This window comes from Calypte anna, chromosome Z (assembly GCF_003957555.1).
Source record: "Calypte anna isolate BGI_N300 chromosome Z, bCalAnn1_v1.p, whole genome shotgun sequence".
Classification (NCBI taxonomy): Eukaryota; Metazoa; Chordata; class Aves; order Apodiformes; family Trochilidae; genus Calypte; species Calypte anna.
This window is the reverse complement of record NC_044274.1, coordinates 53506723-53521270: the sequence shown is the minus strand read 5'-3', so window position 1 is coordinate 53521270 and position 14548 is coordinate 53506723. Positions and strand designations below refer to the sequence as shown.

Genomic DNA, 14548 nt, shown 5'->3' with positions numbered 1-14548 from the left:
AAGCTCATTTTAAATATCCCTCTAAAATGTTTTCTGTTTTATATGTGATAGATACAGAGATTGCTTTACTTTTGTTCTGAGTAGAGGCAACTTTTTAAAATGCAATTGCACAATAGATACAGCATCACAAGTAGCTATTTACTTTAATAGATTTAAAAATAATTAAGAAGTCTAGCTTGAATAGGATAGTTAAATAGCAAATATGCTTGATTTGATCCTTCTATCATATATTTATAGTTCAATAGCATAACGTTTAGCCTTTGTATGCCATTGAATTGGAATTGCATTCTATAAAAACTCACAGAAAGTTTACAAACAGAACAAAGGTCTCCAAAAGTAATTTGATACCTGAAATGTGGACCATAAGCAGCAATAATGATAATTTAAATTGAAAATATGACACTTAATTTGACAGTGATTTTTGAGTAGTGAAGTGCAGGACTTAGAGAAACAGACTTGGGGCAGTTAGTGCACTGGATGTAAAAGGGTTGTTTCAAAAGCTTTTGCATAATTCTGAAAAAAAATCAATGAGAGCAGCAATACAGGATGGAGTAGCCAAGATAGTGATGGTAACATTGTACAAGAGTGTTGAGAGAAAGATCACAGATATGCCTCAAGAAAAGTATGAAGCTAGGTGTTCAGGATGAAACAGGGGAATTAGGAAATCTCTGAGTTAGAGCCCTTGTTGAATATTCTAAGATACAGTTATTCCTAGGCTAATAAGGTATTCCCTTCACCTGCTTTACACTAAGTTTTGGGGTTTTTTTCAAGTATGATTATTAAATTGGAAGTGGGAAAGCCTATGTAATTATTGTTATTTGGTTTTTGCTTAATGCCTGATTAGAAAATATTCTCTCAATAATACATGAAGTGAAATCTGTTCTGATTCTTCACTTCTCTCACTGGTTTAGTGACTTAATAAAAAGCTACAGACTTTTGTGTCAATCAAGGATTGCAAGATTCAGTGTTCTTAACGCCTCCTAATGGCAGTGGAAATTCCCACCACTTCAGTAGGTCACATCTGCCATGTTCTTTCTGCCATGTAATCATTCTCTAGATAAAGGATGCACAATTTCCTACATTTTTTAAAAAATAAATATTATGAAAGCTTTTAGTAATATCTCTTGATACATTTTTTTATCTCTTTGTCTTTAAAATTGGGTTACAACAGTTTAAAATTTACTTTCTTAAATCAAGATTCTTATTGTATCCTGATTTCAGTTAGATAGGAGATAAAAGAAGGAAAATTTACATCCATAAAATTACATCACCAAGGTTTTAGATTCATGCTTCTCTGTATAAAAAGAAAGAAGTGACAGTGAAGTGATACCACTGATATGATACTTTGATCTGTTGAGAGGAGAAACATGAAACTGAGAATGGAAGGTGCAGCATTGATTTTGGCTATAAAGAGTTATGCTCACGTATAAGAAGTCTCTCAGAATAATCCTTATATTGAGCTATTTTTCCCCAGTCCTATTATTCCATCCTTCCTTTTTTCTTTTGAGTTAATTTCCTTAACTTCCTCATTTCTTTGCTTTAAGCTCTCTGTTCATTCACCATATTACTCAAGTCTGCTTTTGTGGGACCATGTAATGCTTCTTCACCAGAAGGATTTCCTTTTCTGGGCAGGATCCATCAAATGCTTCAGTATAGCTAGTGGAATTGCAAAAAAAACCTGATTTCCACACACACATTTCTCACCAGATGCATTTACAGTCTTCACAACAAGTGAAATTTTTGCCTCAAGTAGAAACACATTAATGGGAAGTGTTGTCTTTGAGCATCTGTTATGCCTATAGTGCACAAAGACAAGACACAGAATCCAAGCACTGTGGGTTGAATATGTGTTAGGTTAAGCCACATGTATAGAAACTTTGCCATTTTGCTGATTTGTCAGCACATGAATCCTAATACTGGCATCCCTTTTCCTTGCTCACGAGTCTTTTCAGCTCCAGCAGGTTGCTGGCAAGAAACTCAAGTCAGATTTCTTGATTCCAAGGCCCCACTTGGATCCATAGAGTACCCTGAAGCCTTCATTTCTGCACCTCGTCACACAGAAGTCAATATGAAGGAAAAGCACAATAAAATGGAGGGAAAACTTGAAGTTACAAAGATTAGTGCCACAGAGATGTTAAGCTTCACTCCTATTAGCACAGCCACTTTCTGTTCCTGCTGATTTGCCAAAAGCATTAGTACAAAACATTGTGTATTAATAGTCATGTTTATCTTTAAAGCTGTTTTGCAGAGGCTCTTCTTTAGACCTTGTCCAGAGCCATAGTCACTCTGGAAAAGGCCTTTTCCAGGTCCTGAAGACTGCATTCAGAGCTGTGTAGGGAACTGAAATTATTGCTGCTCAGTCATCTCAGTTGGTTCATCAGTGTATTGAAGGGAATCAAATTCTAGCTAATTTGTATGTGTCATTAGGATTGCTTGTTTCTATTTAACCATGATATTGCTAGACTGCTGTACCAGAAATACTGATAGCTATAATAATGCAAACCCAAAGATTGTGATAGAGTGACCATTGCAAAAAAACATACTATAGCCATGCCCCATATACTGCTTGACATATCCTTGAATGGATGTTATTTTGGCATCTTTAGTTCTAATTAAGGAAGAAGCGTTCCTACTGGCTGGTATGACGAACTAAGAATATTTTATACCTTTTACACAGCCATGGTTCCATAGCTATATCAGAGGGACCAGGTGAACATGTAGAAAAGTTAGCGATATCGTGCTTTTCACCCTGCAGCTTGTAAGTTCCAAGTCCTATAAGAAGATTCTTTCTTTGAGATGCTTGAAAAAGCATAGCTATGTTCAGGGTAAGGGAAAACCTCTCATCAATTAATAGCCATTTAAAAGATATCAAAAGATGGAAATAAATTACTCATTTTTCTCAGTGGAGGGACATTAGCAGTCTGGTCCTAGGTACACCTTGAATTATCCAGCATATTTCTTACTGAAAAGGGAGGTGATAACATCTGCTTTACAGTACTGAAAAACTCAGGATAAGAGGAGTGGAAGCCAGCTGCAACCATTGGCAGAACATTGTCATAGTACCATGTTACTCAGCAATGTTTACATAGTTTTCCATTCATTGCAAAAGGACATAAATTAACTGGAAGGCTACATAGAAGATAAATAAAAATGCCACTTTTAATAACTTCCTGATAAAGAATATGTAAATGAGCTACAATGCTTCAGTCAAAACAAGAGGTGACTGAAAAAGGAGGATGATAGATGTAATTAAAGTCGTGAGAGGCATGGCAGAAGTGAGTAGATAGAGTTATCATTACCCCATAGCCTGGTTCAAAGAATGGCAGGTTCTTGGAAAAAAAATAAACTGAAGTATATTAAACTCAAAGATATGACATTTGCTTGCATTTGAACTGCAAGTCGCTGGGAGCTGAGAGAGAATACCAGGAAATTATTTCAATACGCTTTCCCTGTTTTCATGTTCTTTCCTTGCTATTCACCAGTTCCTTCTTTTCTGACCTTGTCAAAGAAAGAAAGCATAGGAAAATATTTAGTCTTCTCTTAGTATGCTGTTCTTATGGATTTAGGTATTAAAGAATAAAATACCTTGGTCTTAAGTTTATGCTTTGTTTAAGATTCTGCTGAGACTAGTTCAGGTTATGATGGGTCTCTGAACAAGTGGAAAGCAAAGATGCCATCTGTCTTCATCACTGGCAGGAACTTGCAAGTATCTTTCTGTACATTTCAGTGGAAGCAGACAATGGTCCTTGCCAGATATGCCAAACAGAATTCCCAAAAGATAGTTTTTAACCACTGAGAAATGACCCATAAAATTTGTTATATTCCTAATTAGTTCTGAACTAATTATGTTTAGTCAAGGTTATGTCAGACACACTTCCCTAGCACATCCCCCTGATCCACTTAGCACTGAAATGGACTGAATGGGAGAACTGTTTGTACTGAAGTAGCCCCCTAGAGAGTCAGCTTTGCTGTGTAAACACATCACACCTTGAAAGTTAAGTTTGCCTGGTGTTCAGTCATTTGATTTGATGCTTGATACAAATCACATTTACTGTAAGAATAAAAAAGGAATTTTGGCTGAGATTGCAGAAATGCTAGTTTGCTTGGCCACTACCAGTGAGTTAATAGAGAAGAAAGTAGAATGAACACATATGGTGTGTCTGCTACATGTTATCATGCCTGTGATGTCTGTTTCATACATCTGTACCAGTGACACAGGTAGATCCATGTCATTCCAAATTATGGACATGAACATGAGTTCACTTTGATCCTACAGCACTTACTGTGTAGATTTCTGGAGGAATGTGCATAAAATAATTGTGCAAGGTAAGGCAATATTTTTGGGGCAAGGCAGAGTTTTGGAGACCCCCTAAAAGTAAAAAAAAGAACCAAACTGAAAATTGTATTTGATGAAGAAGAAAAGAGGACACATGAGAGAACTCAGGGTGACTGTGAGAATAAGCAAGAAAAAGTGATTTTATCTTCATTAGATCAGAGCCAGATTAAGCATATATTCTCCAAGAAGCTAGAGAAGCAAACTGTGGAGCAAATTCACAATGCTTTGCTGGATATCACAGCTGAGTAGATAAAGATGGATCTTTGACATTACATCAGAAAAAATCAGACATAACAACCATTACATATTAAATGAAGTATTAAAGGAAGGATTTTTAATGGTTCATAAACAGAGATTTTTAATTTTTAATATCTTCTCTCAATAACATTTTAAGTACTTTTTGTAGTGGAAATTTTAGTTTTCTATTGAAAATATATGAAGGCTTTTCAGCTCATTTTGTAAACATTTGTCAGCTACTAAAAACTGGTTAAATACTATAAGAGTCAGCTCAGAATACTGTCAGAATTTCAGCTCAGAAAAACTGCCAGCTTGTGCTTCATATTTCTCATTTACTTGATAAATTAATATTTCTTTTGTTTGTTCAGATGGGAAGTAGAAATGTCTGAGATTAACAGGAATTAAAGGAGGCATGTTGCCAGACAAATTTACAAATAAACTAAATGTTTTGTGTATATACATACAGCATGGTTTTATAAAGGGGTATGTTGAGGCCCTGGCATGCTTATTTTGTGTGTTCCCTCTTATCTTTGCTGCCAGACCAACCCTACTTTAAAAGATGTAAAGACAATTCATGAACTTATTTTTGAGAAAGTATTAGCATGACTATTATCTTACCTTGTTCCACTAAAAAGGGGTAGAAGGAATTTAAGTAATTAATAGTACTTCATATGTTATAGTTTAGAGGAAGAAAGAAAAATAAGACAAATTATTCGCATGGTTATTTAACAAAAAAATGTACTTCCTGGTTTCCACAGTCAAATGATTTTTTCATTGTGAAATGTAAGATTTAAAACTCCTGTTTTAGTATGAATCCCAGTAATTAAACAAGCAATTAGCTTGTGTTTATGAGTGTTGTTAATTACCGAATAATCACAGATGTTTGGACATAGCATATTTTCCACACTCATTCTGCCCTCCCACAGTCCTCTTGCTTCTTACTTGGCTCTTACTTCCAGAGAAATAAACAGCCCAAGATAGAAAACACAGGTTGTTCTAGTGTTGTTTTGAATTTCTGATAAGGACTGGGCACACTAGTAAATTAATATTTCTCATAAATAACAAATCTCATCTTCATTTCCTATCCCGAGCAAAACTGACAGATTTCTTTGTCAGCTCTTAATACTTGTAATTTTGACTTAATGAAATTTACAGTATTTCAAAGAGGGAAAAAGTAACATTAAATAAGGGGTTGCCTCCTCTCTGTCCTGAGGTCTGAGAAGTGTTAATTGCAGTGGTTAAAAAGAAACAGTCCACACAAATGCTGGATTCAAATTCAGATTTTATGTATTTATGTGTTGTGTATAACCACAAATTGGGGGTTTATTGTAGTTACATATGTAAGCCAAATAATAGCTTAAAAAAAATGAAAATAAAAGAATTACAATCTTGAAAAGAGTACGTCAAGTTAGGGCAGCATGGTATAAATATTTATAAGATCTATAACTGCTAGAAGAATTTATTCCTTTGGGTTTCTTTTTTTCTTCTTTTGTTAAGTGATTTATGGTTCATATGTTATATGTTGTTATGCCAGACCCATGTAGCACTTATAAAGTTTAAAGAGTGTAGGGGTGATTCTTAGTTCTAAGTGTCAATAGTTAGGCTGATCAGCAGGACATCAAGCTGCTGGAGCAAGTTCAGAGAAGGGCAGCAAAGCTTCGAACAGGCCCTGTGAGGAGAGGAAATGTCTAGAGGAAATGTCTAGGAAAACTAGAGGAAATGTCCTGCAGTCGCACCAGGGGAGGTTTAGACTAGATACTAGGAATAATTTCTTTACTGAAAGAGTGGCCAGGCGCTGGAACAGGCTGGCCAGAGAGGTGGTAGAATCACCATCCCTGGAAGTTTTTAAAAAATCATGCAGATGAGGCATATGCTCTAGTGGGCACCGTGATATAGATAAAGATAAATATCTCCTATTTTACTCGGGGAGGGAGGATGTTGACAGTTGGACATGGTGATCTTGAAGGTCCTTCCAACCTTGTCAATTCTGTGATTCCATGTTTTTTTGTGTAATTGTTGAATCTGTGGGACTGCACAGGCTTTTTACTTTAGCAGATAAAATAGATGCCACTTACTGGCATTACCACTTTTGGGCATTTCTCTGTAGTTTTGTCTGTAGCATAATGTTCTTTTTCCTTATGAGAAATGCCTTTTGAAAGTCACAAAAAAAAAAAGCTACTTTTAACAGTGGAGAACCACGGTTCCTAAGCCTTCTGCCTTATAAAAAGAAGTGCCCCTTATGCAAAGAAACCTTGTGTCCCATGTGAAAGGCTTCAGGACATGACTTTATCAGATTTTTACAGTTGTAAATCAGTTGCTTTTCTAGACCATTTGCAGACAACTTTCTTTGACATCCTGAAAAGCAGATACTGTGTATTCCCTGCTAATATGCCTATGTGTATTTCCTGTACAGAGGGCCACTGTATTGTATGCACAGTGGGTTCAATAAGTCACATATTATGCATGTTCAAGTAACTGCTTACACACAGTTTACCTCTCTGGAACTGTCACAGATTTCAGCATTTAAAGCAAAAAGCCCTGTGAAGTCCTGTAAGTAGTAAGAACGATAATCAAGGTGAATATGAAAATAGTTTCCAATCTAGATTATGTCCAGTTTAAGTACATTTGACACCCAGATTTTCCAAAGCCTATCTGGTAGCAGAAAGCAGGACTTGGGTTTTGGTAATGAAAAAGAAAATGAGAGATGTTTAGGCCATCATGTAAGTTAAGTCATTAACTTACAGTTAATGTGAGCCAGTGAGGGTACACAGGTGAAATCAGAAGGGCAAGAGGAAACAAATGTTCAAAGAGAGCAGAGGGAAAGTGAGAGGAATGCTCAAGTAGGACATTGAGGGAAGTTTGGGATGAAGGTTAGACTTTGCATTAGGAAGGGTCTTAAAAGGTGAGGGAAAGGGACAACTCACCACGACCAGCTCCCTGCCACCAACTGGTTGCCAGACACTTCTACATTCCCAATTCACTCTTGTAACAACACTGACAAGCAGGTAGCTTTTCATCATGAACAGCATCATGAACAGAACCTTGGGAAGGAGGCAGCTCTGCTTGCCATGCTCTGATTTCTGCAAGGAAACTGTTCTTTATGGAAGTACAAGCTATATAATATGTAACATAAAAATTAACAGTGACATAAAGGCAACTCAGTCATGCATGAGATATTTTCTGAAAGTATTGTCGAACAAATGGAATTTTAAAAATATCAAAACAGTTTTAAAAAGTGATGTTAAATAAATTCACTTACCAGCATCCAAAAAAAAAAATAAAGTGATGTTAAATTAATGCAATTATAAGCCACACAAAAACATTTTCTAGAATTAATATTAAACATCTGCACTTTAAATACATCAAAACACAGTTTTTAAAAGTGATGAAAACTGCAACCTGAAACTAGCTGTTGGTAATAACATTTGATTGAGTTGCTTTTGTCTCATTAATTTTTCATGTTGCAAATGGTGTGACTCATACACTCCTCTGTATATACACAATTTCCTTTCAAAAACCAGAGCACCATAAGCAGAGCCACCTGCTTGCTGACGCTTTTCTCATATTGCTGAACAAGTGCCACCTGCTAATCGGTGTCCAGTTCCTGGTGGTGAGTTGTTGTTGTAGAAGTGTTCTGCAGCCAGTTGTCCCAAACCTGAAAGGTAATGGTAGAAGTATCAGCATAGGAAAGTGGGAGGCTTTGATGTGCATCCACAGGCAAGAGGAGTTTGGAATTTGAGGGTTCTCTCTAGGAAATAAAAAGAGGTTCTGATTTCTGAAACATTAGGTATGTAGAGCATGAGGGTGCAGCAGTGCAAGCTTTTCCAGCAGGAGAAGGAGAACATCTGAAACTCTGAATGTGAGAAAAGCAGTGATTGGGTTGACTTGTGGTAGTTTGGGAAAGAAACTGGATGCTTTGAGGACTTGAGTGTGATGACGAAAGAGCTTGAGACTTGAGTTAGAGCTTAGCACGCAAGATCAGAGGTCAGTGGGACAGGCTTGCTGGCATTCACAAAGGATAATTGCTCATAATCTTCTCCAGTAAAATGAAGAAGCATGTCTGCCATTCAGAGAGAGCCATTCAGGCTGGAGAAATGTGCTGCAATGAATCTTGTGAAATTCTGTAAGATCAAATACTGAGTCCCACACCTGGGAAGGAAGAACATCCAGTGATGAGACAGACTGGGCACTGATGGCCTAGAGAGCAGCTCTCTGGAAAGAGCATGGTCATCCTAATGTTGAGCAAGCTAAGCATGAGATGGTAGTGTGCTCTGACAGCAAACGAGGCCAACAGTATTCTGGTCCTGTGGAACAGAAGCATGATGTGTAAAGAGCAGTAGATGAGGGAAGGTTTTATCTGCTGCCACTCAGCAGAACCCCTCTAAAATAGTGCAGTTTTGGCCTCCCCCTCACACTCCATCCCCTGCTTCTACCTCTGCTTTGTAGAAAAGATGACCTAAACCTAGCTGAAGGATATCAGGATGCTTGGTGTTCTGGAGTACCTATGAGGAGAGGCTGAGGGCATTGTCTTGTTCAATCAAAAGAGTAGGGTCTGGGGAGGGTCTTCAGGCAGCCTTACCATACCTGTAAGGATACCACCATGAGGACAGACCAGCTGTTCACAGTGGTGTATGGCAGGAGGTTGAGCAGTAATGGATATGAGAGGTTCAGACTGCAAGTAAAGCACTTTTAAGAAGAAAAACACTTTAACTGCGAGGCCATCAAGTGTTAGAGCAGTTGCCCACAGAGGCTATGCAGTCTCCTTAATACATAATCATAATTATGATGGACTGTAATTTAACCATTCTGCATAAGACAAAGGCTATTACCTTTTATAGGGTAATAACTCTGATGAGTTTTCTGAAAATACTCAAAGTACAGCCACAGTCAAAAGGTTAGTAGAAATTGCTAGGATCATAACAACATGGAAAACATTCTGTCAGCATCTAGGTTTGAGGTGATCCTGCATCTCCAGTTTTATATATAATTTTAGATTACATCACCTCAAAGACAGACAAAGCAGGGTGAGGCATAAAATGGAAAGCATGATCTGAAATATGGAAGCTCTTTCATACAGAGGAAATTTAGTATTTTTTTGTTTGGAAATGATATTACAGAAGATAGGTACAAGTGGTCTGTAAAATTATGATGTAAAAAGGTGTTTTAGGAAAGATCATTCACTGCTGTCAGAGGCATTCTTGTATTAGCAATTTTATCAGCCATATCATAGAGGACAACACAACTGACACTGAGGGCTGGATGTCCACATTTGTATTTTAGGGAACAGAGGCACCTTACTACTGATCCCGAAGACTGAATGCCCTTTAGTGTTTGAAGCATATTACTGAAAGACATCAGAGTTCTTGGAGCTCATCTTCCGGTTTAGTTTCACCTGAAAGGAAATCAATGTATTTGCTCTAAAACAACTCTACCATGGGATATGAAGCAGAGGCAATATGAGATCTGGTTCAAAAGTATGCTTAAGGCAATGCTATTTTAACACATTCCGAGCACAGCTTCCAAAGCACTGGGGTCCTAGGATCATCTTGCTTCAAGGGCCTATGTGGGAAGATGTTGGCCTGCACTTCCCTTTTTAATTAAAGTCTTTCATTAGCTCTGTCTGCTGCAGCTCATGATCAGAAAGAAGAGACTGTTTCAGAATTATCTTGGTATATCTGATTACCTAAGAACACTTGTTCTTAGGTAATTTAATTTTATGTGAGCACTTATAATGTAAATTGTTATTAAAGCTTGCATATTATTCATCTGGGCACATTTTTAGGGTAAAATTTTCCATTTCATATTCTTTAGTCATAGCAAAATAAGGTCAGTCAATTAATAAAATTAGGATAATATTTCACATTGTTTGTAGACTTAGTTTGAACATTGCTAGTGCCTCAACAGGATGTTGCAAAAACTTTGGCAAGTACCCAAGCAGCAGATTCGCCTATCAATGCTCTAGTGAAAATCCTTTTTGATTTGCACTCTTTGGTTGTTACAAAAGTATGATGTGCACACAACATTGTTTTTAATATCTAGTAACAGGATTCCATTAGCAGTCTGCCAGACTATACTGGCAGTGTTTGTGCATATTCATGTGATTTGTGTGAAAGTCCTAGTTTAGAACACAGCAACACAGAAGAACACAAAAAAGTAAAATATATCTTTCATCAAATTCGTACCTGTTTAGAAAGAAATTTAGGGACTGTGATGATTAAAAAAAAATCTGTTTCATTTTTTAAAAGGACCAAATACATTAGAAGGGATTTGAAGCTGCTTCAGCTCTTCTGTTTCATAAATCACATCTGTATTTCATGTTGCTGTACAGTTTTTGAAGATTTCTTCAGCTCTCGGTTTTTATCTGCGGATGGCTAGACTCAAATGCAGAGATACAGTTTGTTTCCACTCTAGCTGGGGAGACAGACATCTGAAGGTATTTTTCATCCCTGTTGATACAAAAACAGCCTGTAGCATTTCGTGTTCTATTTACTTTAAGCATAGAAATAAATAAGAAGAAAGCACTTAGAGCATTCTTGACTAGGACCCTCCAGAGAGGATAATATACACTAAAATTCATGTGCAAAAGGCAAAGTGAATGATACAGCATTAATTATAAAATCTAATGCCATTTACAAATTTGATTTTAAAAGTAGAAGATAGCAGCATAATCTAACATTTCTATTTGACAGTAAAGTTTTAATAGTGTTATAAAAGAAATTAAGAAAAATACAGGTTTGAAATTGAGATGTTTTTAAATTACCATTTTTCAAATAAATTATATCTTGCCAGAAAGATATCTAAAGAAAGATATTTAAAGAAGACTAACACTTTTCAGAAATTTGTTACTGAATTAGTAATGTTATTTTTCAGTAATCAAAGATGCTGGTTTCAACTAACTTAATTATAAAGTAGCATGAGCTAAAGCATAACATAAAGAACAAGTTTTTCCATGTCATACTTTTAAACAGATCTTCAATAGCTTTAAGTAAATGTTTAGCTCATGCGCTTGCATAAAGTTTTGTGGTGTTACTGTTTAAAACTCTTTAAAAGTAATCATCTGGATTGGTTTTATTTTTTATTTTTTCTAGAGTTAGTATAGCTTATTTAGCTGTAGGGTAAGTCAAGTCACTGAAAACCATCATAAAATGAGACTCTCTTGACTAGGATGATTTCCTGTATAGTCTCCAAAATAAGGTAATTTTAGAGAGATTCCAATGTACTCAGATTTAGAAATTTAGTATCCGCATATGTAAAACTGATCCAAATGACATTAAAATAAAATAAAAATATAAAGAGATGCAGCAAAATAAGGATGTCTAACCACATGTGATTGTCTAAAGGAAGAATTTCTGTGTCTCAGTACTCGAATTTCTAAAATTTCTAAAAAAAAAATTTTCTAAAAAAAAGAAGTCATTAAATAAATACAGGGGGTCTGTTTTACCTATGTAGTTTGGAGCCTAAAGGTCTCTGGTGAACTATCTTAAAAAGAATAGCAAAGAGGTAAAATACTTTTCTCTGCAAGGTATGGAAATATTTGTGCTATGAAAGTTCTGAGAAAAATATTAAGAAACAAAATACAAAGAAACAGTCAACCACTGAAAAGGAAAACTATTGACATTCCAGTGAAGTTCTGTGTTAGGACACCTTAAAACTGTATTTCTCAATTATCTTGAATAAGATCTGCAAAGTCAAAATGAAAATTACTGGCACGTGAACACCAATTGTACATAATTACTCTTATTAGACAAATCCAGAAGACAAAGGAGCTTCAAGGAGGCTTAAGTAAGATGGACTAGAAGGCAGCATAGTAGTTCACACTTCCACGCACCTTGAGGCTCCCAAAAAGCCATGATGACAGTGCAGAGGAGAGGAGTATAGGCTGCTCAGCAAAAATACATTTTCCATAATTGAGGAGTGCATCATAAAGATGGAAAGGAATACAATCCAGACCATTATGACTGCACTACCTCCTTCTCCTTCATCAGAATGGGACAGATCTTCTGCCTTTGCACGTACAGCTCCCAGTCTGATTCCTGTCCTTCAACCTATTGTCTAACCTAGGTGCACAGATGCTTCTCTTACCTTTTATCTTAACATATGCAAGAACTATCCACCTACAGTACTTCTTTTATTACACAGATAAGTCTGTGTAGTAAAGAGAAATTAAGAGGAAGAACCTTTTTCCTATACACCACAATCAGGCCACTCTTAAGGATCACAGGATTTTTACTTCTATTAGAAGTGCTATGTTTGCATCTGCCTAGCTGTTGTTTAGGTATTATCAGCACACAAACAGTAATTTTAATACTGAAATTTTATCTAATTTGTACCATCTAGAGACAAAATTTTAGAACAATTTGGGAAAAAAATCAAATACTACAAGAAGGGTTAGGATGTATTTGTGTTGCTGAACTATGTATGTACACATAGAGATGGGTTTTGACCCATCTACATAAGTAGATTTAGGTCTAGATCCAGAGATTAATTACTCAAGAGATTGATAGCAGTATATGGAGACTTTCATTTTCATGCCACTGAACCAAATTCAGGGGAAGTATGCACCAAAACAAAGATATTCACAGGTATTGGTGAAATAAGCAGATACAATTACTTTACCATAGTACAGAGTGCCAGATCCAACCAACCAACCAACCAACCATTATTTTCCAGATCTAGAAAACAGCGTTACTTTTTAAACCTTTCAAAATAAATTCCACAGAGAACTTGCTGTCCAGCATGGTGGCATAACCTAGCAATGGGGCATGATATTTCCTGCTTCCATTTGTCCTGTAAATACCAGTACCCAGGAGGCTTACCTTCTTTCATTTCTGGGTTTTTTTTTCAACTCAGTCTAATTGCTTTTATAAAGACTTTTATGTCCTAATGTGTTTTTCAGCAGGTTTTCAAAGACACTCAGCTACAGTGACAAGGAGGCATTTCCCACATGCTGCTCACAGGATTGACTACATGGACTTTGAAGATGATAGCCGTGGGTGGAGATTGGATATGGACATGATAATAATCTACATTTATTCAGTCAACTGGGTAATAGGATTTATTGTATTCTGTTTTCTTTGTTATTTCTTTTTCCCTTTTTAGTCTGTAGTAATCATACGTAAGGAAAACGGCAGTCCTGTGAACCACAGTAATGTGAATAGAAAAAAACATGAAGAACACAAAATGTTTGACAGTGCATTTTGATCATTTAGAATTGTAACAGACTGCATCAAGCATGCTGTGAGGCTATTTGATATTTCTTCTATGTGTGACAAAGTAATTCAGTTTGGATTTAGATACAATGTGAAATCCAGGTCATACTTTATTCAGTGAGAATTTTGTCTTGATTTTGGTGGGAACAGGGTTTACCCCTAATGTGAAAATAATACTTTGTAGAAATATTGAATAACATTTGTTCTTAGGGGAATTCTGTGTTCTATAACACAGTGAGATCCATGGAGTCGTTTTGGGGTTTGATTCTGTGTTGACACACTTCGCTTAGTCACTTGTGCTTAAATTTCTCATACATAAAAGCAATAAGGATATTTCCCAATTATTGTGAGATCTTTCAGGGACAGATTATAAGCATCACAGTGCTGCACCATGCCTTATATAAACATTTATCAGAGCTGTTTCAATTGTATAATCCAGATCCTGGAAAATGTTGACAATTGATAAAACTGTCAGCTTTCTACTGTGAAGATGTGCTGTACTCCGTGCCTGAAATTTTGAGCCTGTTAACCAAAAAAAGAAATTATACTGCACAGTGTGCTGGCAGTTCATCTTTTTATCATATGTCAATCAGAATGAATCAACTAACAACCCCAAGTTCTGCACGTAAAAGAATCATTTTTGTGATGATTCCCAGAGCAGCACTATACCCTTTTTTTTACCCATCCAGATGAGTGTGTTTGGATCCAGCAAGACAGCTAGTGGAGGGCAAGCAGCAGGCCTGCTGGCTGTGAAGACGTGAGACAC

At 36.4% G+C, this 14548-nt stretch overlaps 1 protein-coding gene across 1 annotated transcript in view; it reads left to right on the top strand.

Moving 5' to 3' along the window:
* The window catches only part of RNF180 (ring finger protein 180), a 59228-nt gene extending 45556 nt beyond the window's left edge, over nt 1-13672 (top strand). Inside the window, 1 exon segment of the mRNA XM_030467487.1 lies at nt 13473-13672. Within this exon segment, the coding sequence (XP_030323347.1) occupies nt 13473-13672 (200 nt within the window).
* The last annotated feature ends 876 nt before the right edge of the window (nt 13673-14548 follow it).